The sequence below is a fragment of the Pinus tabuliformis genome, chromosome 1_1 (genome assembly GCF_031772625.1).
Source record: "Pinus tabuliformis cultivar Carrire ecotype Pingquan chromosome 1_1, CPIR1, whole genome shotgun sequence".
In the NCBI taxonomy this organism is placed as follows: Eukaryota; Viridiplantae; Streptophyta; class Pinopsida; order Pinales; family Pinaceae; genus Pinus; species Pinus tabuliformis.
Window position 1 is genome coordinate 661755362 of NC_142297.1, and position 26667 is coordinate 661782028.

At 40.4% G+C, this 26667-nt stretch overlaps 1 protein-coding gene across 1 annotated transcript in view; it reads left to right on the top strand.

Annotated features, from left to right (window-relative positions):
* The window catches only part of LOC149215131 (inositol hexakisphosphate and diphosphoinositol-pentakisphosphate kinase VIP2-like), a 280111-nt gene that overhangs the window by 225365 nt on the left and 28079 nt on the right, over positions 1-26667 (top strand). The window contains exon 23 of the mRNA XM_089392534.1: positions 187-354. Within this exon, the coding sequence (XP_089248660.1) occupies positions 187-354 (168 nt within the window). The remainder of the gene's footprint in view (positions 1-186; positions 355-26667) is intronic.

A 26667-nucleotide genomic window follows, 5' to 3' on the forward strand; every position in this document is an offset into this window, starting at 1 on the left:
TGCACCATATTATTCCAAGATATATTTTTGATTGTTATTGTGTTATGTTTAAAGAATTTTTGATTCGGCTTTTGTGCACGCACAATACATGTAACCCTGCATTTATATCATATTTCTTGCCAATTCTCTTTTGTTCATTAGACAAATGCATTCCGGATTAAATTTTAAGATATTTGTGGATGACAGGAATCTCATATCCATTCTTTAATGAATGTCCTTCGGTATTGTAACTTGGATGATTCACTGCAAGGAGAACGCAGCCTTGTTTGTGATGATGCTCTTCATCGCTTGTATAAAACTAGAGAGCTGGACTATATGGCCTACATTGTATTGCGGATGTTTGAGAACACAGAGGTGAGTATTTCTTCTTACAATAAAATTAGAATCGGGACAAATATAATGATTAAGCTTCTTTGTAGTTCCATATTAGATTATGTACTTTTATCTTCTACGACATTTCTCAAGTACTAGTATCCCGTAGATTATATTAATCAAGTGGTTCCACGTCATGGTTTCAAACTCATACTGCGGGATCAGGTTTGATAAATATTTTTTTAAAATGATTATGAACTGCATTCATTTTCTTCTTTATATGATCTCTATTTTAATTACATTGCTCGTGAAACGTTTCTCTGATTCCAAAGAGGGAGATGCAAATGTAGCCATTATGGTCTTCTGTAAATGAAGTATTGAGAAATGTCATGTCCCCAGTTAATGATTTTCCTAAGGGAATTTTCAATTTTGCAATTTTTGGCAGTTAATAAATATTTGGCATATAAACTTAAGAAAAGTGGGTGAAAAAGAAAAATTTATAAAGGTGCCACCCCCCAAAAAATAGAAATGCCAAGAAATTCGATGGGAAGTCGATAGTGGGAGCCACTCCGAGGGAATATGCACCCCTTGGAGGAATTCCAATTGGGTAAGAGAGAGAATTTGATGGGTGGAGCCCACAAGGAGCATGAGGGATGGTTAGCTATAAATTGGAGGTGAGACTCATTTTAGGGGCTTTTTGACAAATTGAATTTCTGATTTAGAGTACTCTTGAGCTGCTTAGCCAAGACTACCAATGCTACTTACCACAAGGAGATTTCCGGGTGGAAATCTTAGCTCTTTCTTCAGTGGACTTAGAGTGCCACCCTAGGAGAGAATTTTAAAGCTTATTGGAGAGGAGATTGCTAGAGATTGTGGGTTAGTTCCAGCCATACTTCAGCTAGTTCGAACTTCCAGGAGGACGCAGTGGCAGAAATCAATTTGCTTGGTTGAGCCGTCTTCAAGGGAAAATTCAGTTCATGAATTTAGGAGAAAGTCCCTTAATGTTGAATCATATTTTGTGGAGAGTTTTAGAGATGGATATTACTGCTTTGGTGAGAACCAAATTCAACTTTCTTAGGGCCTGCGCAGTCTTTTGTTGGGCATAATTTCGTGGAGTTGTTGCTTGCCGAGTTGTGCAAGGTTGAGGAAGAAATTTCCCTCTTACCTTCTGGGAGTAATTTGTAGAAAATTCTACAATCATTTGAGGGTGGAAACAAGGCCAAATTTGTAGTAGTAGCTTGAGGGGGACGCAAAACCAGTAGAGGAGGACGTAGCACCAAATTTGGGTAATTCCAGGAGATTGGAATTAGCCCAAAACATTTCTGGGTTTTGTTGGATGCATCAAGGAGTCTGCTCCTAATTTTGCAGAATTTTTGGAGGAGTTTTGGTGCCCCAAAACAACAGAGTTATTTGGCAGTCAGTTGGGAGGAGTGAGTTTAAATTTGGGGTCCCAAGTGGTCGGTAAAATTTGCCCAAAACATTTTTGCGTTTTTTCTAGGATTGTGGAGGAGAGCCTAAGATTAATTTGGCAGAATTTTCTGAGCATTTTAGGGGGCTCAAACAAGTGTTCTTTCCAACTAGCAGCTGTAGAATTCCAAGGCCAGCGCAGAACTTGAGGAGAAAACATTTTTTTACATCTTGGCAACATATTTTCTCACTTGGGTTTGTTTAGCTTGCTTTGGCAAGCCTGTGTGCATATATTCCATATACTTGTACTCTCCTCTTGATAATAAAATGGCTCAGTTTTGCGTAGTCTGGTGTAAATTTTATGGGTGTTAATTGTTTTTTGAATTTTCTAAGTTGCATTGTATTCTTGCTTAAATATCACTGTTAAAATTCCAATTTGGAACATTACAGTGGTATCAAAGCATGATCTTGGCCAGCTGTGGGGAAGCTAGCAAGATCATGGAGGTTTTGGGCATGCATGCATAGTTACTAGTGAATTTATGGGCAATCCAATGACACATAAAGGGAAAAGTACACAAGGGATCATGAAGGCGCTGATGAGGTAGAATCGAAATTTGAGGAGGCAAAACCAACAGGTCTTAGAGGGGACACAAAAAATGGTACAAAACCAACAAAGAAGCCAATCATGCACAATCCAACAATACAACATCCATACATATGGCCAATTTGGTTGTCCTAACATGCCTCATTTTCTGGATGAGCCAGAGAAAGAGAAGCATAGATCAAGGACAAGATCATCTTGTAGAGGAGGGCAGTTAGACGGTCAGACCAAGGGGTGTTTCTATTGGTGGAGATCGGGGTTTAGATGTCAGGACCCTGAGGAGGCTGAGCATGAGGACACGCAGGATGGTGAGGGGTACATTAATATACCCAGTGTGGTGCAGGAGTCACCACTGTTGGAGACCTCTTTGGTAGCATCGGTTGACACCTTGGTGGAGAGAGTAGAGGCTACACCCCTAGAGCCATATGTTGATGAGGTTTCATCCCTAGATAAGGTGCTAGGAGACATAGAGGTACCCGATGCCATGACTCAGTTCCCTGAAGGCGGCCACCTACAATAGCATGGAGAACTGTTTAAATTGGAAAATAGGGCTAAACTCCACTTGGGTCATCTTATTTATGACAACTGATATTTTTCTTGGATTCCTGTCTCTGAGAGGTGTAGGATTGATCTAAAGATCATCTGATTCCGACATGTACAAATGAAGTTATGAATTTATTTTGATTATGGACAAATTTTCAAGGTCGGCCAGAAAACTTATGTAGGCTCAGAAGCCCAACAATCACGTCTATTCATCATCAACATTTGCTACAAATACATGATGACTTAGCCTCATTTGGAGACACTCACTCCATACACATCTCTCTCTCTCCTCATTGATTGGGTATGCATTTCTAGGCAGCTTTCTCTCTCACACGTGGGAAGGAAATGAGGATGAAATTTCTGTTTTGAGCGTTGATTGCGTTGACCAAAATTCTAGGACAGTTTGACTATGCGTTGACCAGCATCGTTGACCTGTTTGACTGCATTTTTTAGTGGGATATTTTTGTTTGAGCAAGCTGCATTTTTGGGCATAGAAATCAAGGTAAAACGTTGACTTTGACCAACGTTGATTGCAGCTAGGGCTGACTGCATGGTTGGCTCTTTCACCAGATTTGACTGGGCTATTTTGGGCTGTTTTGAGGGCTGATTCATCTTGCTGTTTGGAGGCCGAAGTTGACTGAAGTTGACCGATTTGTTGAGGGTCAAATCTGCCTTGTTGACCAACATTGACTTTTCTAGTTAGGGCTCTTTTGCCACTGTTATAAATTATCAGATTTTAAAATTGTACTATCTCTCTTTGCTGAACTATTGAAGACTAAAATAAGATTTGATCAAGGGTTTCCCCACATTGGGGTTTGCCCCTGGCTAGTGCCACATCTTGTGTCCTCTTGTCTTGGCTTTTCTTCTACTGTTTATGTTTATGTTCTATCTACATTTTACTATCATGTTGATGTGATTGCTAATCTGAATATTGATACTGGGTTAATAAAGAAATTGAAGTAAAATTGCTCTAAAGCATGAAACATACCATTGTTGCCTAAAATTAACATGGTATCAGGACTGAGGTGAAGACAAAGCCCAAGCAAGTGTGAAAGAGCAATCACCAAAGGCAGTTGGACAAGGACAAAAGGCTCAATGGGTTCCTCATCCCACTTCCCAGCTGAAGACAACCTCCTTAATAAACTATCATGGATGGAAGATGTCTCTTGATTTGACCTTGGAAGAACAAGAAGTGATGGATTATGTGCTGGGTAAAATTCCTGAGCCTCCTTCAAATGCATTGGCTGCTATGAAGACCAAGTACAATAGGGCTGAAGTCAAAGCGAAGAAGATTATCAGGGATTCCATAAACAAGCATTTGGTGGCCTATATCTCCGAATTGAAGACCTCCAAGGGGATCTACGATAGGTTGGTCGACATGTTCAAGGTTAGTAATGCTAATGAAATTCTATTTCTCAAGAATAAGTTGAAGGATATTAAGAAGGACAAGGACGAGGATATTCAATCCTATTTTTTGAGGATTTGTGAGATCAAGAATGATCTACTCTCAATTAGAGAAGTCATTCTTGACAGGGAACTTACTCTCATCACCCTTGGAAGACTCCCACCTGAGTGGTATGTATTTAGAACCACTATACTCAACAATGATTGAATTCCAGGGTTTGAAGAATTGATGTTGAGATGCATTCAAGAAGAAACAAGAATGGTGGAGCAAGAAATGCCTTCTAATAGAAGCCACCCCATTGTATTCTCCACTCATGCCAAAGGGAAGAACAATGCAGGTTCAAAGAAGCAAAGTCAAGGAAGACCAGGATTCAAAACTAGAAGGAAGGGAAGATGCTTTGTTTGCAACAAGTTTGACCACTATGCAAGGGAGTGTCCTAATAGAAGGGATACACCTCGAGATGATGACTATCATAACAAATCTAGGGGCAACTTCAACAACAATGATCAAAGAAATCGCAGGTCCAATGGCAAGGGAAAAAGGGATGCAGAACATCAAGGAAATGGTCGACACTCCAAGAAATCAAGGAACTCTAGGTATGAAGAATCAAATGTTGTTAACAATAAGCAAAAAGAGTATTATCTTATATCGGCCCTCTTCACTGCCTCTCCTCCAGACACTTTGGGAAATTCACTGATTGATAGTGGTGCCTCAAGGCACTTCACCAAATACAAGGAAGCTCTCTTTAATCTAATAGAAAAGGAGACAAATTTGTAGATCATCCTTGGAGACGATGCCACCTATCCCGTGAAGGGAGTAGGGAATGCTACCCTTCAATTGCATCAATGTAACACTATTCATTTGCAAGAAGTACTATATGTACTTGATCTCAAGAAGAACCCGATGTCCATTTCAGCAATGGAAGACAAAGGATTCAAGGTGGTTTTTATCGATGGAAAGGTATGTGCTTGGAAAAGAAATTTTAAAGATGATTTTACTCTTGGGTTTGGGGTTGCCACTTTATATCAAGTTGGAGGAAGTCCGTTGGGAGCCATGTCTTGTGACACATCTCTACAATTTGAACTATGGCACCAGAGGTTCGCCCATCTTCATTATAAGGCCCTACCCGATGTGAGACAGATGGTGACAGGTATGCCCGAGTTCAAAGTATGTTCGGGATGTGCCGAAGGAAAACCTAGAAGGGGACCATTCCCCTCAAGTAATAGCAAGACCACAAATATATTGCAATTGATCCACTCCGACATATCTAGTATGATGCTCATAAACTCTTTGGGAGGATACTTATATTATCTCACCTTTATGGATGATTATTCTCGCAAGACCTGGATCTACTTCTTGAAGAAGAAGGATGAAGTGTTCACCTGGTTTCGACACTTCAAAACCTTTATCGACAACCAATCCGAGAAGAAAATCAAGATATTGAGGAATGATAATGGGACCGAGTACGAATCCATTGAATTCCAAAATTATTGCAAAGAAGTTGGTATTAAGAGGGAGACCACAACGCCATACACTACCGAACAGAATGGTGTGGCTGAAAGGAAGAATCGCTCTATTGTAGAAGTTGTTTGTGCCATGCATCATGATCAAGACCTTGCGAAGTTTCTATGGGTTGAAGATGCAAATATTGCCGTATATATTCAAAACCGATGCCCTTATCAAGCATTGGAGTCCAAGACTCCCGAAGAAATGTTCATTAGTAAGAAACCTAATGTCTCTCATTTTAGAATTTTTGGAAGCCCTGTATATTTTCACGTGTTGAAAGAGAAAAGAAGCAAATTAGGTGCATCTAGGAAGAAAATAATCTTTGTGGGCTATAGTGAAAATTCTAAGGGATATAGAATTTATGTGGCTAGTCAAAAGGAAGTTGAGATAAGCCATGATGTCACCTTCAACGAAGATATGGCCCTTAGGAAGATCAATAACCTTCCTATCCTAAGGAAGGACAAAGAAGCTGACACTGGAAATCAAAGTGCAAAAGAAGATGAAACAATGTCTGATGTTGATGAGCTTATGGATCTTATTGATCCTCCTCCTCATGAGCCCTCCTCCAAAAGAAGACCCTCATGGCTTAGGGAGATTCTTGAAGATGCCGAGAGACAACATTGCTCCAAGGGGGACTTTCCATGAAATTAAGAAGCCGAACAGGTATCAAGGATATTTGACCGCGATGAGTACTATCATTCAAAGAAGTCGTGAAGCATCAAGTATGGAAGGATGCTAGGAATGAAGAATACGAGTCAATTATGAAGAATGATATTTGGGATGTGGTCCCTAGACCCTAGGAAAAATCAGTTGTCCCCTCGAAGTGGCTCCACAAAATCAAGCATGGTGCTGATGGAAGTACAAAAAAGTTCAAGGCTCGATTTGTGGCTCAAGGCTTCTTTGAAGTCCAAAGGAAAGTGTAGATTACGATGAGATATTTGCACCTGTTTCCCAATACAACACCATCCACTCGATCATAGCCCTTGTCGCCTCGCAAGGATGGAACCTACATTAGATGGATGTCAAGACCGCCTTCTTGCATGGTTCAATCAAAGAGGAAGTCTATGTGGAACAACTCGAGGGGCTTGAAGTACATGATCGGGAATCTCATGTATGCAGGTTGAAGAAAGATCTCTATGGATTGAAGCAAGCACCCCGGGCTTGGTATGAGAGGATCAATAGCTATCGGATGAAGCTGGGATTCACTAGAAGTGAAGTCAATCTGAACCTTTACTTTAAGGTTGAAAATGATAAACCTCTCATTTTGGTACTTTATGTGGGCAACCTTTCCTGACAGGCGTTACCCTCTCATTCACAAATGTAAGAGGGAGTTGGCTTCTGAATTTGAGATGAAGGACCTAGGACCAATGCACTATTTCCTAGGTTGGAGGTGTGGCAGAAGCCAGGTGAAATTTTTCTCTCTCAAGGAAAATATGTTGTGAAGATATTAGAAAGATTTGGGATGGTGGACTGCAAGCTTGTGACTACTTTGATCGAACTTAACTTTAAGAAGTTATGTGGTAGTGCTGCTGGACCTGAATTGGGAAATGCTTTTGGGTATCGTCAACTCATAGGAGCACTGATGTTCTTGGTAAACTCCCATCTGGACATATGTTTTGCAGTTAACACATTGAGCCAATATATGGTTGAGCCTCATCATATACATTGGATTGGTGCCGAGAATCTTCTGAGATATCTTCAGGGCATAATCACTCATGGACTGAGATACACTACCAGAGGTGTGAGGTTGCATGGTTATTCTGATGCTGATTGGGCTGACAGTGTGGTGGATCACAAGAGCACTTCTGGATGTTTTTTTTCTTTGGGTTCTGCTTCGATATCCTGGATGAGCAGGAAGCAGAAATCTGTTGTTTTGAGCACCGCTGAGGCCGAATACATAGCACCCCCGAGGCCGAATACATAGCTGCTAGTATGGCCTCGTGTGAAGCTGTCTGGTTGAGGAAGCTCTTTAGTGAGCTGTTTGGTCATGTGCTGGATACCACTGTCATCCTCTGCGACAACCAGAGTGGGATCTGATTATCATAGAATCTCATGTTTCATGATTTCTCCAAGCATATAGATATCAGGTACCACTTTATCCAGGATATGGTATAATGAGGAGCAATAAGGCTCCCTGATGAGCAGGTCAATGATGTTTTGACAAAGTCCCTAGGGAAGGTCAAGTTCTTGGCCTTCCGAGAACGACTTGGAGTCGTGGAGAGACCCTCTTATGAGGGTCTTGTATGAGATGGACATTGAGCTCTGTGAGCTCCGGGGGCCTTGGGGTACTTCTTGGAGCAGTGATCAACCATAGGGTGAGTGGTTCAGCCTTCTCCTAGTGGTTTGCTATGTACAGGGTGAGTGGTTCAGCCTTCCCCTAGTGGTTTGCTATGTACAGGGTGAGTGGTTCAGCCTTCCCTGGTGATAACCCTTGGCGACATGTAGGCAGGATGAGTGGTTCATCCTTCTCCTGCTAAGACATCCTACCCATGGAGTCTGGGACTCATGGGAAGTACCTCTCATCTAGCCAATAAGTAGAAAAATGAAGATAGGGACCATAGTACTATTGATGGATGCATTGTGTACTACCGTACTGCCTATGCTAGGATGACTAATATTGATCTGGGATCAATGGAACCGACTTCGGGTTAGTAAGAGTGGATTGGTAAGACACACTGTTTTGATTGGAATTGACTTCGGGTCAGTAAGAGTGGTATGAGACACTCTTTTGATTGGGACTGACTTCGGGTCAGTAGAGAATGGTATGATACATTCTCGATCACTTCTTCTTCTTCAATAGTTCAGCAGAGCAGTGCAGAGCAATGTATTGATGGCAGATATAGTATAGATTGACAGATGGATTAGCAGATGGAGTTTTCCCTAGTTGAGAGGGAGCGTTAAAATTGACAACTAGGGTCAGACTCCACTTGGGTCATTTTATTTATTACAACTGATATTTTTCTTGGATTCCTCTCTCTTAGAGGTGTAGGATTGATTTGAAGATCATCCGATTCCGACATGTACAAATGAAGTTATGAATTTATTTTGATTATGGACAAATTGTCAAGGTCGGCCAACAAACTTATGCAGGCTCAGAAGCCCAAGATTGATGTCTATTCATCCTCAACATTTTCTATAAATACATGATGACTTAGCCTCATTTGGACTCACTCATTCCACACGCATCTCTCTCCTCATTGATTGGGTACACATTTCTGGGCAACTTTCTCTCTCACACATGTGAAGGAAAGGAGGATGAAATTTCTGTTTTGAGCGTTGATTGCATTGACTAAAATTCTGGGACAGTTTGACTATGCATTGACCAGTAGAGTTGACTTGTTTGACCGAGTTTTTGAGTGGGACATTTCTATTTGAGCAGGTTGCATTTTTGGGCACAGAAATTGAGGTGAAGCGTTGACTTTGACCAGCGTTGACTGCAGCTAGGGCTGATTGCATGGTTGGCTGCTTGACCATTTTTGACAGGGCTATTTTGAGGGCTGATTTATCTTGTTGTTTGGAGGCCGAAGTTGACTGAATTTGACTAATTTGTTGAGGGTCAAATCTTCCCTGTTGACTAGCGTTGACTTTTCTGGTTAGTGCTCTTTTGTCGCTGTTATAAATTATCAAATTTGTAAATTGTACTATCTCTCTCTATTGAACTATTGAAGACTAAAAGAAGATTTGATCAAGGATTTTCCCCACATTGGGGTTTGTCCTTGCTTGGTGCCACATCTTGTGTCCTCTTGTCTTGGCTTGTCTTTACTGTTTATGTTTATGTTCTATCTGTGTTTTACTCTCATGTTGATGTGATTGCTAATCTGAATATTGATACTGGAATAACAAAGAAATTGAAGTAAAATTTCTCTAAAGCATAGAACATACCATTGTTACCTAAAATTAACAAGAACACATAGAGGGACGTGAGTTAGTCATGGAGGGGCAAGTTGTGACCCATGTAGATGTGCAAATTTGTTGCAATAATTGATTTACTTCTCCTACTTATTTATAATAAGTTATTCACCAATAGTTTAGTAAATACCGAAATAAATTCAGTTGCAGACTTGACAAATTAGGAACTGAAAATTAAAAGGCAAGAGAAAACATCAGCATATGAACAATCACATTGACACACTTATTTTTGGACAATCATCCCCGGAAAAACCCAATGCGCGAAAACCGGTGCAACAACTCTAAGGGTTTTATTATTATGCAAGAGAAATATCTGAATACAAATCTAGGGTGCTCATCTAGCAATCCTTCACAGAGAAAATACTGGCAGAAAATTTGAGTGAGTTTTAGCTCAGTTCACTTGTTTGAATTCCAGCTGATCTGGCACAAGACTGGCTAACCCTGGCTATTTTTGTGTCACCTCTTATGCCCTCTGCGTTAGCTTTCACGGTAGTTCCCGACAGTTTCGGCTATTCTTGATAGTTCTAGCTTCTGCCCTTTGCGTCAGCTTTCTTGGCTGTTCCAGCAGTTCCCATCAGTTCCATTTGTTCCCGACAGTTCCGGCTTCTGCCCTCTGCGTCAGCTTTCCCAGCTGTTCCGACATTTCTTGTTGTTCCCGACAGTTCCGACTTCTACCCTCTACGTCAGTTTTTTTGGCAGTTCCTGACATTTCTGGCTTCTGCGTGACATACAACTCTTTTGCTCTGTGCTGGCCCTTCTATTGGCTCTTTCTGCTTCTATGTCTGTATTCTTTGGAAAGTCCTTCTCCTGGATTCTTACTGCCCCTTTGCTGCAGAATGATCACTTAATTCGAAATCCTTAGCAAACCCTGCCCTAGGAATCGAATTCTAGATCAAATCGTTCTCTCCATTTGTCTTTCCAAATGAACCCCAAGCCTCCATTTTATATTTTTGATGTTGAGTCATCAATGACTGAGATTAAGTCTCTAATCAATGGCTAAGAGTAAAACATGACTTGATCTGCATTTTAGATCATTCTCACCCATATTTTGATTAATACCCATTAATATTTTAATTTCCTTTAGTTTAGACTTAGGAAACAAATTAAAAATATTAATTATTTTAATAAAATACAATACGGGTGGAATTTCACCAAACGGTTTATGGGTTCTTTAAAACTCATGTGCCTTAGCCTCTCCACCAATTTTCAAGGCTAGAGCACTTCCGATGCTACCAAAAACTAACACTCCCTCTTAGCGAGGAAAGTGCTTTAGCAACAATGCCCAGCTGCATGCTGATTTGCTTCTGAAGCATCTCCTTTCCACACTGTTGTTGCCACCAACACTGTGTTGTTGCTGCTTCTGTACTACTTCCCATGACACTGCCACTGCCACTGCTGCATCTGTACTACAACTCCCTCTCAAATGCTGCATCATTGTATTAAAAGACATTTTCCAACATACCCATTTGTTCCCGAAATTGAACGAACTTTTCTCTTCCTAGAGCCTTGGTGAGTATGTCTGCTACCTGATTTCCAATGGGAGTGTACTCCAATTGTACCGCTCCACGCTGAACACAGTCTCTGATAAAGTGACACCGAATATTGATGTGTTTGGAGCGATCATGAAATATTAGATTTTCAGAGAGTTTGATACAACTTTGATTATCATAGAAGATCCTTGTCGCTTCCATCCTTCTCCTGAATAGATTTACAAGCAGTTTCCTGAGCCATATAGCTTCACATGTTGCTTTGCTAGCTGCCATGTACTCAGCTTCAACAAAGCTCAGAGCTACAAACTTCTGCTTCTTACTGCACTAGGAGGTCATCCCAGATCCAATACCAAAGAAATACCCAGTGGTACTTTTCCTGTCTACTCAACTTCCTGCCCAATCTACATCAGTGAATCCACTCAATTCGATATCATTGCCCTTGGTGTACCTTAATCCAAAATTGATTGTTCCCTGCACTTACCTGAGAATGTGCTTTGCTGCTGACTAGTGTGCCCCTTTTGGTTCCACCATGAACTGACTAAGGGTGTTGACAGCATAACATAAGTCTGGCTTGGTGTTGACCAGATACATAAGTGACCCAATGAGCTGTTTATATAAGGTGGGGTCCACTTCCTTGTCTCTCGAAGCATCTATTTGCTTCTAATTGGTAATCATAGGCATAGACATAGGTCGACAATCTTTCATTCTTTATCTTTTTAGAATTTCTGATGCATATCTTCCTTGGCCAAGGAAGATCTCACCATCCTACTACCAAACTTCCAACCCCAAAAAATAGTGCATTAGCTCGAAATCTTTCATATAAAACTCAGTTTCCTGGTTCTTCTTACAATCCTCTGAGTGTGGATGATTCTGTCAAAAATAGATCATCCACATACAATACTAGAATTAACGGCTCACCTTCTACCAACAGATATAAAGATTGGAATCGACATCGCTCTTGATGAATCCCAACTACTGTAAGTAGCTGTCAATTCGTCCATACCAAGCTCTGGGTATTTGTTTTAGCCCATATAAGGCTTTCTTCAACCTGCACACATAAGTTCTCTTTTCATGTGTTTCGAAAGCTTTTCGTTGTTCAATATATACCTCTTCTTCTATCACCCCATTCAAGAAGGTTGTCTTGACATCCATTTGGTGAATCTCCCATCCCATCTGTGTTGCAAGGGATATAATGGATTTGATAGAGGTATACCGAGCTATTTGGGTAAAGGTTTCCTCATAGTCTATTCCCTCCTTTTCTGCATATCCTTTTGCAACAAACCTAGCCTTGTACATGTCTACGCTGCCATCTACAACATACTTGATCTTGTAGATCCATCTCGAACCTACAATTGATCTGTTCTTTGGTCTTGGTACAATTTCCTAGACATCATTTGTCATGATATAACTGTACTCTTCTATCATGGCATCCACCCATAACTAGTGTTGTACGACTTCTTGAAGACTAGAGGGTTCTTCAACCTGAGCTACCAATGCTTGGTACTTGTCAGGTTGTCAACGCTGCCTTTTCTCGGCTCTAGGAGCTCCAATGAATTCCTCTGCATCCCTCAGAGTCTATCGTACCTCTCAGCTAGTTCTTCCATTGGTGGTGGGAGGTTCCATTTGTTCCTCTTCTTGTTGTTGTACTTGCTGTGACACCCCTGGCTCCTCTTCTCTTGAGGAGATGCTAGTACTGGTTACCGTGCTTGAACCAGACACTTGTCTTCCTGCCAGATCTGATCCCACATCGCACGAGATTTCCTTAAGGCTCTATCTTCCATGAACTTTTCATCCCGCCTTACTACAATCTTCCTACTGCTCGGAATGTAGATCCAATACGCCTTTGAAGTCTTGCTGTAACCTACTAGATACCCAACATCAGCAGTTTGCTCTAACTTGCTCCGCTTCTCTTCTAGAATATGGCAATAAGCTACATTTCGAATATCTTGAGGTGACTTACTTTTGGCTTCTTTCTTGTGAAAACTCCCTCTGGCGTCTTCTTTCCTAAAGCCCTGTGAGGAGTCCTGTTCTGAATGTGTACAGTCATGCTGCATGCTTCTGCCCATAAAAACTTGGGTAGATTCTGATCATATAACATCGCCTTTGTTACTCCAACAATAGTTTTGTTCTTCCTTTCTGCGACTCCATTCTGTTCTAGATTATAGGGTGTTGTCCATTCTCTTTGGATCCCTTCTCTTGCATAGAAATCAATGAAGTTCTTATCCATGTATTCTCTGCCATTGTCTGAGCGCAATATCTTGATCTTCCTTCCTGTCAGGTTTTCCACTAGAGCCTTAAACTCTTTAAACCGATCAAATACCTCATTCTTGGTTCTCAAAAAATAGATCCAAGTTTTCTTGGAATGGTCATCTATGAAGGTAACAAAATACTTAGTGCCACTGATGACCCTTGTAGACATCAGACCACAAATGTCTGAGTGTATTAACCCCAATACACTCTTAGCTCTATTGTTGCTTCTGGAATATGCTTCTTTGGCGTACTTACCTAGCACGTAGCCTCTGCATGTATCATCATGCTTGGTAGTAAGCATTGGAACCCTCGTAACAGTTTCCATGAGCATCCGTAATGCCCCATGATGTAAGTGTCCCATCCTCCTATGCCACAGCTCATTTAGTTCTTTTTCTCCATCGACATTACTACTTATCAGTGCCATAGGAGATTCAAGTTGCAACTTGTATAATCTATTGCTTCGAGTTCCAATTTGGGCCCTCTTTTTCCACTTTGGATGCTTGACATATACTCTATTACCAGTGAAGCATACATCATATCCCTTATCTTGTAACTGAAAGATAGAAATCAAATTCATTCCCATACCAGGCACATGCAGTACATTTGTGGCCCAAAGAATATCTCATTTTGTTATCTGGAATATAACGATTCATTTTCCTACTGGGGTGCATTTCGTCTTGTTACCCATTGTGATCTGGAAGTTCATTTGTTCCTCCTGATAGCTCGAGAAATATTCTCGTTCTCCAGTCATATGAGCTGAAGCCCTGCTATCAATGTACCAATCCTCGGCTGATGCAAAACTTGATAAGCAAGAAAACTCTTCTTCCAACCTAGAAGCTAATTCAGAAATATTCTAATCCCTACTGTTCTCCATGCCATTTTTCTTTGCTTCCATCTTGCTTGGACCTTGCTCTGATATTATGTGAAATTTGTTGCAATAATTGATGTATTTCTCCTATGTATTTATAATAAGTTATTCACCAATACTTCAGTGAATACCAAAATAAATTTAGTTGCAGACTTCACAAATTAGGAACTGAAATTTAAAAGGCAAGAGAAACCATCAACATATGAACAATCACATTGACACACTTGTTTTGGACAATCGTCCCCGTAAAAACCGAATGCGGGAAAATCGGTGCAACAAATCTGAGGGTTTTATTATTATGCAGGAGAAATATCTAAATACAAATCTAGGATGCTCATCTAGCAATCCTTTACAGAAAAAATATTGGTGGAGAATCTGAGTGAGTTTTACCTCACTTCACCCGGCAGAATTCCCGCTGATCCGACACAAGGCTGGCTAACCTCGTTTTTTTTTTTGCGTCACCTCTTCTGCTCTTTGCGTCAGCTTTCCCAGCTGTTCCGGCAGTTCCGGTTGTTCTCGACAGTTCCAACTTATGCCCTCTATGTCAACTTTCCTAGCTATTCTGGCAGTTCCGGCTGTTCCCAACAGTTTCGGCTATTCTAGACAGTTCCATCTTCTGCCATCTGTGTCAGCTTTCCTGGCTGTTCTGGTAGTTTTGGTTGTTCCTGAAAGTTCTAGCTTTTGCCCTTTGTGTCAGCTTTCCCAGTTGTTCTAGTAGTTCCGACTGTTCCCGACAGTTTCGGTTGTTCTCGACAATTCCATCTTTCGCCCTTTGCGTTAGCTTTCCCGGCTGTTTTGGTAGTTTCGGTTGTTCCCGGTAGTTCCGGCTTCTACCTTCTGTGTCGACTTTCTCAGCTATTCTAGCAGTTCCCAACAGTTTCGGTTGTTCCCGGATGTTTCGACTTCTACCCTCTGCGTCAGCTTTCCCGGCAGTTCCCGACAGTTCTGGCTTCTGCGTGATAGGCAACTTTTCTACTCTGTGTTGGCCCTTTTGCTAGCTCTCTCCGTCTCTCTGTCAGTATTCTCTAGAAAGTCCTTCTCCTAGATTCTTACTTCTCCTCTGCTGCAGAATGATCACTTAATTCGAAATCCTTAGCAAACCCTGCCCTAGGAATCGAATTCTAGATCAATTTGTTCTCTCCATGTGTCTTTCCAAATGAACCCCAAGCCTCCATTTTATACTTTTCCTGTTGAGTCTTCAACGACCGAGATTAAGTCTCTAATCAACGGCTAAGATTAAAACATGACTTGATTCGCCTTCTAGATCAATCTGACCCATATTTTGATTAATACCCATTAATATTTTAATTTCCCTAAGTTTAGACTTAGGAAACCCATTAAAAATATTAATTATTTTAATAAAATACAATCCGGGTGGAATTTCACCAAACATTTTCTGGGTTCTTTAGAACTCATGTGCGTTAGCCTCTCCACCAATTTTGAAGGCTAGAGAATTTCCGATGCTACCAAAAACTAATAGTAGAGCCCATGGTGGAGGAGGATGAGCAATCATCTTTTGAGCTAGCCACCAATTTTGACTAGATAGATGCACAGACCGTCAACAAAGTTGTAATACTTCTAGAAAGTAGCTCTCTTCAGGCCTATCTAGATGGGGCTTGCAGCATTGCTAGGCTACCTCTATACATGGGAGAGAGAGAGGTGGAGTTACCTAGACATATTATATGTGTTGACCATACTAGTGAGACGAGGCGACATGAGCTATGCAGTGTGCAGTGTTTGGAGGTTGGAGAGCTAGTTCAGTGTACGAGGGTTTGTGCTTTCGATCGTTTCCTTGGGGTTAGATGGCAAGATATTCTGAGTTGGTACCTGGTGGAGTGGGCTAGATGTATGGGCTAGATGTATGGAGTTGGTTATAGGCCAGAGCGAGAGTTAGCAGGTATGTTCAGGAATCAAGGAAACTGGAGGCCCAGGTTGGCATTAAGATGCAGGTGGGACCACCTACCATTTGCCAGATACGCAGATTGACTATGGCATTGGTGGTATAGTTGACCCAATAGTCGAGCGCACACATTTGCTAGGGAAGTTTTAGTCAGCACTAGTGTCCAGTCAATTTGTGAGGGAACTCCATGGGTCATCGGGTTATGCTGGTTATGCGTGGTGTCACGAGATAATCAACACACTTTGGCAGCAGATTGTCGGAGGAGGTGGCATTGGCAGACCACTAGATAATGCCTTGTATGGGGTTGGGATTCTCCACAGTTATGTGGGGCACAGAGGACACGGAGAAGCAGAGCAGTGGTGGCATTGCGACTAGTACCTAGGGAGATTCGCTTCTCGGGTCCCTCCAGGAGGATTTGGAGGGGAGATCCTTTCATGGGAGGGTATGATGATGCGACAATGGAGGTGATGATGCCAGTCAGGTGCGGGTTGACACGTACTATCACATCTTTAGGCCATGACATCTAGGGATGCGTAGGATGATACAGTGATGAGCAGTGGCATACAAAGGAGCACAAAGATGCATGGTTGTTTGTTGTAGCATGTTGGTGTGTGTTGTGGAGTAGGAGTGACTCCCATTGCACTGAGTACACGCGGGGAGTGCCAGGTACAGTGACGCAGGCAGGATACGAGATGATGCATGATGGTCCAACAGTAGCACAGGGTATCCAGTAGTGTACAGGGATAGGCCACAGAGTACATTGGCATGTCGTGGAGTACGAGGATACTTGGTGGTATGCAGTGACATATGGTGTGGCATAGTGGGCTCTTGGAGTGTTTCCTCCAAGGAGACTTATGGACAGGGACATAAGGTGTACCGTTGGGTGCAACTCACTGAGGATTGATGAGGACACAATTGAGCTTCTGGGGACGCCATGTTCAATGGAGATAGGTCTTCGATTGGGTTATTAGCAAATCCGAGGCAGAGAGAGGCACATCCATAGGATTACTCTTTGGTATTCCTGCAGACTCTTGATCATACCCTTGGGGACTTACCCACCCATCACTCTCTAGTGTTGCTTACAGTCGCAGAGTGTTTGGTTGTTTCCCCTTGATGCTCTTCGTTCAGGCAAGCAGGACATGGGAGGCCCACCTTAGGCAGTTTGATGAGACACCGTGTGTCATAGGCGAGGAGGAGACTCTCCAATTGAGATATTTGGTGGAGGCGCGAGCTGATGGATACAGGCTTAGGGATGGCGTGGTTTATTGTTGAGGTAGCATAGGTTCCACTCCTGGGCTCACACATGGGGAGTTGATTGCGAGAGAGCTACATGATGCACTTTTGGTGAGACAGTCTAAGGCGTTATAACTTACAGGAGCTTGAGGGATAGTGGATGGTACACTTTGTCTACAAAAGGGTACCCAGACTCTGAGCAGTGTCCAGGTGTATCATCAGGAGTTGGGATAGCGGATTTCATTGCATGGTCTGGCAGGAGCAGGGCAGATTGGCATGATTGGGACAAATTCTTGATACTTGGGGTCCACCTATAGTATACATACAAGGGTCAAAGATGAGGGTCGAATGGGCTCTAACAAGTAGTAGTGCTACGCAACGACAACCCATGAGGTGTGGGATTTGTGGACCTCTAGTATGGTTATGGGAACTAGGGATCTAGTTGATGTGGGGGACACTCCATTACTTAGTGAGTACGGTTGGGATAACGGTGATCCAGTTCACTATCAGGTTGACAGATGGGGGATCATCGAGGCTTTCATTATATGGCGAGGCAGATGGTTGTTCGGGATTGGGGCCAACCATGGAGTGATAGGTGCGACATTGTTGAGTCCCCTTGGCAGGTTGGGCATAGCCTCGATCATCACATATATTATGGCCAAGAGTTGCAGGAGATGAAGCTCTGGTACGAGCATGTTAGACAGTTAGTCGTGACTAGAGTGTCACAGGGTCTACAGGACGGTTTCTTCCTATGATGGGCTTGGTACCCTGGAATCACAGTACTTGACAATTCAGCTACCTTTGGGGGTGAGTTGGGTTTGACAGGGGGAGATCATTCTGACCTTCCATTGGATTTTAGTGATTCTTTATTGGCATGGGGGACTTCACCAGCATGGAGGGATGACCAACAGGGGGAGTTCAGGGGAAGCTTGCGCAGGCAAGGATTTATTTCCACAGGAGTTGGATTTATCTTTGAGTGCCCACCCTTTGAGAACATGAGATGGATAACTCAGTAGAGAAATTGCACAGGGAGACAAACATGACTTTATATGATCATGATGCTCTCTTTACTGATGGCATGTAGAGGGCTTCAGGTGTGTATACCAGGTTGGACAGTGAGAGGAGCAATGGGTACTTCACGTTGACCAGGATGGCTTGGGGTCCTAGTATCAAGGGGCTCCTTTATGACAGGATAGTGTTGGGGACAGGGATGACTCAGTGGCACGTTTAGGACCCTGTTATCGTTTGCAGTAGCCGTTTGGGTAAGCTAATAGAAGGGGCACTTGTTTAGGCATTTCTTGGGGACAAGCAATTTTTAGTGGAGAGCACTGTCATGTCCCCAATTAATGATTTTGCTAAGGGAATTTTGCAATTTTGCAATTTTTGGCAGTTAATAAATATTTGGCATATAAACTTAAGAAAAGTGGGTGAAAAAGGGAAATTTATAAAGGTGCTACCCCCAAAAAATAGAAAAGTCAAGAAATTCGATGGGAAGTGGAGAGTAGGGGCCACTCCAAGGGAATACTTACCCTTGGAGGAATTCAAAATGGGTGAGAGAGAGAATTTGATAGGTGGAGCCCACAACGAGCATGAGGGATGGCTAGCTATAAATTGGAGGTGAGACTCTCATTTTAGGGGCTTTTTGAGAAATTGAATTTCTGATTTAGAGTACTCTTGGGCTGCTTAACCAAGACTACCAATGCTGCTTATCACAAGGAGATTTCCGGGTGTAAATCTCAGCTCTTTCTTCGGTGGACTTAGAGTGCCACACTAGGAGAGAGTTTTAGAGCTTATGGGATAGGAGATTGCTAGAGATTGTGGGTTATTTCTAGCGATACTTCAGCTAGTTCAAATTCTAGGAGGACGCAGTGGTAGAAATCGATTTGCTTGGTTGAGCGGTCTTCAAGGGAAAATTTAGTTAGTGAATTTAGGAGAAAGTCCCTTGATATTGGACCATATTTTGTGGAGAGTTTCAGGGATGGATATTGCTGCTCTGTTGAAAACCAAATTCAACTTTCTTAGGGCCTGCGCAGTCTTTTGTTGGGCATAATTTCATGGAGTTGTTGCTCGCTGAGTTGTGCAAGGTTGAGGAAGAAATTTTCCTCTTACCTTTTGGGAGTAATTTGCAGAAAATTCTACAACCATTTGACGGTGGAAACAAGGCCAAATTTGTAGTAGTAGCTTGAGGGGGACGCAAAACCAATAGAGGAGGACGTAACACCAAATTTGGGTAATTCTGGGAGATCGGAATCAGCCCAAAACATTTCCGGGTTTTATTGGACTGGCATCAAGGAGTCTGCTCCTAATTTTGCAGAATTTTTGGAGGAGTTTTGGTGCCCCAAAACAGCAGAGTTATTTGGCAGCCAGTTGGGAGGAGTGAGCTTAAATTTGGGGTCCTGAGTGGTTAGTAAAATTTGCCCAAAACATTTCTGGGTTTGTGGAGGAGAACCTAAGATTAGTTTGGTAGAATTTTCTAAGCATTCTAGGGGGCTCAAACAGGGGTTATTTCCAGCCAGCAGTTGTAGAATTCTAGGGTCAGTGCAGAACTTGAGGATAAAACATTTTCTTACATCCGGGAAACATATTTTCTCACTTGGGTTTGTTTAGCTTGCTTTGGCAAGCCCAGGTGCATATATTCCATATACTTGTACTCTCCTCTTGATAATAAGATGGCTCAGTTTAGTGCAATTTGGTGTAAATTGTATGGGTGTTAATTGTTGTTTGAATTTTCTGTGTCACACTGTGTTCTTCCTTAAATATCGCTGTTAAAATTCCATTTTGGAACATTACAAGAAAGTTAAACATCATGGAAAATTTAGACATCCAGATTCAGGTGCATATATTCCACATACTTGTACTCTCCTCTTGATAATAAGATGGCTCAGTTTAGCGCAATTTGGTCTAAATTTTATGGGTGTTAATTGTTGTTTGAATTTTCTGTGTTGCATTGTGTTCTTCCTTAAATATCACTGTTAAAATTCCAATTTGGAACATTACAAGAAAGTTAAACATCATGGAAAATTTAGACATCCAGATTTTTGTTAGTAAAATTTACATAATAAAATATTCAACTTTTGTCAAAATGTAGGATTATTGCAGTCAAATCTCAAAACGATGAGACATATTTGCTAAATTATACTTATAGTCTGCCAATTGCTTTTCTCTTATTTTTTTTCATTGTGGTTTTCATCATAGACGCCATGGCTTCCGAGATGAGCATTGCTATCTTTTTCTATGTAATAAATATAGATATATAATATAAATACTAATAAAAATAATTTATTAACTAAATAACATGATTTTAGTGAAATGGAATCTGTTCAAATATATAATTTAATCAGTGTATCATTTCTCATAGTTTATTTAATATAATATTTTCATTTAAATAAATTTTTAATGATATTGTATTTATTTTAAATATTTATAAAATGAATCGGGTTCGTTCATTTCACATTACTAAACAAAATTCATATATTAGTAAATATTCCAATTAAACTAGACTACTATAACCTTAGATGCTGTCAGTTTGAGTTCTTCTATGAAAAAAAAGCTATGTGTCATCATCAAAGTAGATAGGATTCCAGAAACATCAACTACAATGAAAGGAAACTATTTGCATTTGTGTCATCTTCCATCTAATTTAGGCTATAGGTTCCTCAAGGAGTGGTATTTTGTCATCCTTTTATTAATATCAGTGTATATGATTCAAAATGCATTCAAGTATGGAGCTTTATTTGTTTTTCAACAGTTTTTCTGAGATTAGCATAATTTGAACTCCATCCTACGCATCCCTATAAGAAAAAGTGAGTTAATCTAATGAAATGCAAAAGTTATTTGCATTAGTGAATTAGATGAATATTAATTATTGATCTCAAGTGATGCTAAGATTTAATCTCAATGATCAATGAGATCGTTGTGGATTTGGTCAATAACTCAACTTATAAAAGGAAGGTTAGCCCTATTGGAGAATTAAGTAGGGAAGCTATTAAAACAATTCTCCTTAATCTTATTAATTGCTTGTGACTAGTTAGCTTCTTCTCCTCTTTTTTAGATTTTTTTCATCAAACAATTATCAAGAGCATAAACCATAAAGATAATAGACACAAGAAGTAGGCTCAAAGCTAGGGCAAAATCCCTCCAACGGGAAAACCCAGAAAGAATCTCCTCTTCTTCTAGAATCTTATCAAATGAGAAATCGAAGACCCCAAGACCAAAGTCAAGACCTCCTCCAAGCACCAAATCAGTCCTCCAAGAATCACTTTCAATTAAGTCAAAGATTGACCAAGTCAACAGAGGTCAAACTTATTCCAATTCGCTCCACTTTAGAATTGTGGCGTTCTACTTCAGATCTGAACCTTCAACCCCTAGAAACAACAGAAACCCTAGCTTTCTTGCACGTGTCAACCTTCCAAGAAACCCTTCCTAAAGCAAGTCGAGCTCTTCAAAGTCAATGAGAGTCAATCCTTCTTCAAGATTTGCTCTAGTCAAGGTTTGGCCTCCAATGTAGGTCTACAACTTCGGCATGCAATTCTCAGCGCTGGAACTCTGACAGAAACCCTAATCTTCGCACGTGTGAGAGAATAAGGCTCAAAAATCAGATCTTTGTTTCTTGTTTAGACTTCCTCTTGCCTCCTTGTCCTTCGCTCTTGTTTTTCTTCTTTTCTTGCTTGAGATTGAATTTGTCTTCTGCAGATTGAATGTGTGTACAAATGAGGTCAAGCAACTTCTATATATATATATATATATATATGCTTTTGTGGACATTGAATAGCCTCAAATTGGGCTGACTTCTCCAGGCCGGGCCAACTTGGTCTTAGAGGTCACTTTTGAATTTCTAGACTCAAAAATAATATCTTTTACATGTTATAACTTGCCTAGTAGGGTCTTATACAAATGATAAAGTCTTTCTTGACCCAAGAAAAATATTTTTTTGACTTGACAAACCCTAGGAGCATGAAATGCATGCTTGACCTAGATGACCAATAAAATGGAGCATGAAACCCATGCTTAAAAATAATATTTTTCTTTCTTCTTTTGCTTGTAACATAAAATATACATAATGACATGAGTACAATGACAATTGTGAAGAGCAAAACTAGTTACTCTTTCCAACACTCCCTCTTAACTAGGGAGGTACTCATAATTGTGCATCTGGTACAAGGATATTCTCAAACTTAAGAGTTCTGATAAGAATAGTCAGATTGATAACCCATATTTTATGCATCAATATCACAACCAACATTGTCAAGAAGGCCTTAACTAACCAGCTCTACTTATATAAGAGCATAGTGTTGAGAGGCTTTACGTGAGATGCCACACTATGTCTTCAAGGTACATACCCCATCTGGATGTTCACTAGGTATGTCCTTTTAGGACTATTCTTTTCTTGGATTTCCAATCCTCAAAGAATCTGTCCTCTTCGACCACTCTTGTCTTGGATACCTGTCCAATCCTCAAAGAGTGTTGGTCAATAAGACTACTTCCTATCTTGGATTCTTTATACTAGATGGAAAACATGCAAGTTATGTCATAATTCTTTTACCAAGAAACTTCCTAAATTATGGTTCTTATTGGAGGATCTGATGATCTTTCTTGCAAGATGACTACTTCTAATATTAAATTAGAAATTGCTTGAATGAACTATAATATGAAATATGGTCTCATTCTTCTCATTCTTATAAGCTAGATGTTCCCTTCTAAAGCAACTTGATCATGTAGATTCTAATTTCTCTACTATACATGCTTCTTTCTATGATGCCATGCTTTACAAAAGGCAAGATTCTTTTAGAGAATGTAATGGTGCATGCTGCATGCTACTCTACTTTCTACTTTCTAATAACAGAAAGGAAAATTGCAAATGTACTTGATAGAGATGGATCTCCTTTAAGAGTAAATATCCTTGGGATCTTCTCCTTTCGGTTTCTTCTCAGGTTCTCCTTTTTCTTCAGCTATGTGAGCTTCACTCCTTTCCTTTTTTTTGTTGTTCTTCTTGTTTGGACAAGCCCTCTTAAAATGTCCATACTCATTGCATCCAAAGCATTGAATCTTAGACATATTTGGTTTTCTTTGGACTTTTCAAACTTTCCTTTCTTCTTCTTGGATTTCACAACAAAAGTTTGAGACTTCTCATTTGATTTGGTGTCATCCATTACCTTTAATCTTGTTTCTTCCAAGACACATTGATCCCATAGTTCATCAAAAGGAGTAGTGGCCTTTATTGAGTAGACACTAGTTACAAAACTACTCCATTCCAGTGGCAAGGAATTTAGTACACAAGTGGTCATCTCTAAATCAGAGATGGCTTCTCCAAGCCCTTGTAGTTGGTCCCTTAAATTGAGAGATGTTCAGGAGATATGTAGCCACATCTTCATTCTTTAATATCCTTGTTATATATAGTTGATTCCTCAAGGATATTTTCTAACCTGATGTACTTATAGAGTACAATTTTACCAACTTATCATACATAGCTTGAGATACTCAAATCAACAACAAGGGAATGATATGATCCTTCATGGATTCAATAATAATCCTTTGTGCACTCACTTCTCCTTTCTTTTATTTTGCTAACTCTTGAGTCTTCTCTTTGTCTGGTACAGTAACTTCACCAAGAACATATTCCATGACTTCATTTTCTGTGAGTACCAAATCAATCATTTTCTTCCACACTAGGAAGTTTGTTGACCCAACGAGCTTGTTGTTTTCCTTGCGAAATTTAGCCATTTGATCTGTAGATTGAGACATAGAACACAATATGATACTTACATGTCAACCAAGTGTCCTTTTATAAAAGATTTTGCTTGACAAGTAATCCCTTCTCATGTCAACAAAATGATCTTCAAGCTACCTTCTCTTTCTTCACCTTAGCTTTGATACCATGTTGGAGAATTAAGTAGGGCAACTATTAAAACAATTATCCTTTAACCTTAATAATTTCTTGTGATCTTTAGTTAGTTTCTTCTTCTCTTTATTAGATTTTCTTCATCAAACAATAATCAAGAGGATACACCATAAAGACAATAGACACGAGAAGTAGCCTCCAAGCAAGGGGAAAAACCCCTCCAAGGGGAAAATCTAGAAAGAATCTCTTCTCTTCTTATAGAACCTGATCAAATGAGAAATCCAAGACCCTAAGACTTGTTGCCGCGTCGCTTGCACACCTAAGTTAACGTGGTAAAAATCCTTAAGCCCGCTAGGTGTGGCCTTGGTGGCAAATCCTAGAGAAGGCACTGTCACCTAATCCCAACTCTCTCTCTCTAGGCACTCTCCTAGCAAAAGCCAAGGGTGGTGGACCCTAAGGATGGATTCCAACGGAAGGCTTGTTAGAGTAACAAGTTCTAGGAGATAGTATTTTAATTAGAACATTTACCATTCAACAACTTGAAAGATAACTTAAAAGCAAATAAATGATAGGCAAGTTCAAATAACCATGAGCATGTAGGTAACAACAATTTAGATGAAGCAAGTGAATTTCAACAAAATAAATCCTGCAAGACAATTATAGCCAGACCAGTGCCAATATACTTGCAAGAAATAATATGCTCAAAGTGACAACACAATACTTGCATTAAAGTGTCTTTCAAGATACAATAAATTGCTAGAATGGGAAAGCTTCCAAACAAATGTTAGTTCAAGATATGAAATATGAGCAACAAGAATATAACATGCAAAAAAAAAGTCAATGGAACTTGCACTTATAAGGAAAATGCTCAAATACAATGACAAAACATCAAATAACCATGAGAAACTTCAAGATGACAAGTACGAGAGATACGTAAAATGGTATTGCAAGTGAAATGGAAACTGCTCATAAATCAACTTGATGAGATGATGCTAAAAACTAGAGTATGTGAGATGCAATTATCTTGGTTGATTTTAAATCTAAATGCCTAGCCTATGGTGTGGAATTTCCCTTTCAGATTCTTACAACAATGTAAATATTGGGGTGAGTTGCAAGGAAGATCACTAGTCCTTCGTTAACGATGCCCTTCCCAGGATCCTATTGGAAAATCGATAAAGATGGCAGTTAAATGATTTTCCTCTTAATGACATTAACTTGTGATGTTTTCATTATTAGTATTAGGTTTCTTAATTATATTTTTCTTATCATCAAGATTAATGCCAAGTAACAAATAGAAGAGAATACGAGATATAGGCACGCTGCGAGGGAAAAATCCCTCTCGAGGGGAAAACCCAGTCAGGAAATTCTTTCTTCAGTAGATTTAAAATATGAGAAAACCACAACTCTTACAATCTAGACTTGAGACTACCTCCATCCATCAAGTCAACCTCATGTCTATGCTTATGACTGCGATGTCACCGAGCACTGAACTTCTTCCTTACACAAGCACCGAACTTCTTCACTGAATCTCCTCACTGTGATACATGTGAGATCTGTGGTCACTGTAAGTTCATCTCTCTAACAAGATTGGCAGAGGTCATCTTTTAGAGGCAGATTGTACCAATCAAACGTTTGGCAGAAAAATCAGTTTTTTTAGAGTGTTTCAAAGGACCAAAACAAAGATCCATAGGAGATCTCTGCAAATCTAAAAACCAGCAGCATTTATTTCTTGTGCAGAAAAATCAGTGTTTTTTAGAGTGTTTCAAAGAACCGAAACAAAGATCCATAGGAGATCTCTGCAAATCTAAAAACCAGCAACATTTATTTCTTGTGGGTGTTAGAAGGACTTAGCACAAGGCAGAAAACTTATCAGATCTACAGATGCCAAAAGTCAATTTGAGATTTGAGGGCATGTTGGATGGAACACCAAATTTCCTACCTTGGAAGGCAATGGTTACCTTGATATTGACATAAAATGACCTTTGGGAGATTGTTCACAAGGAGACTCAATCACCAATAGATCCAACACAATTGGAAACCCACAAAAGGACATTAAATCTTATCATGTCATCATGGATATTGTAAAGGATCACTTGATCCATTGTTTAACAAAGAAGAAGATAGCCAAGGAGATGTTCAACACTCTAGTGGACCTGTTCTAAAATGACAACATGAACAAGAAGATGATCTTGAAAAACAAACTTAGATGTATTTAGATGTCAAGGTTTGATAACATTACTAGTTACTTTAGGAGGATCACCCAGACACAAGATTGGCTTGTGGCCATTGGGGAGAAATTGGAGTACACAATGCTCATAAATGTGGCACTTAATGGTTTCCCCAAGTTATAGAACCATTTGTCAAGGGAATCTATGCTCTGGAGAAAGTTCCCAATTAGGTGAGGC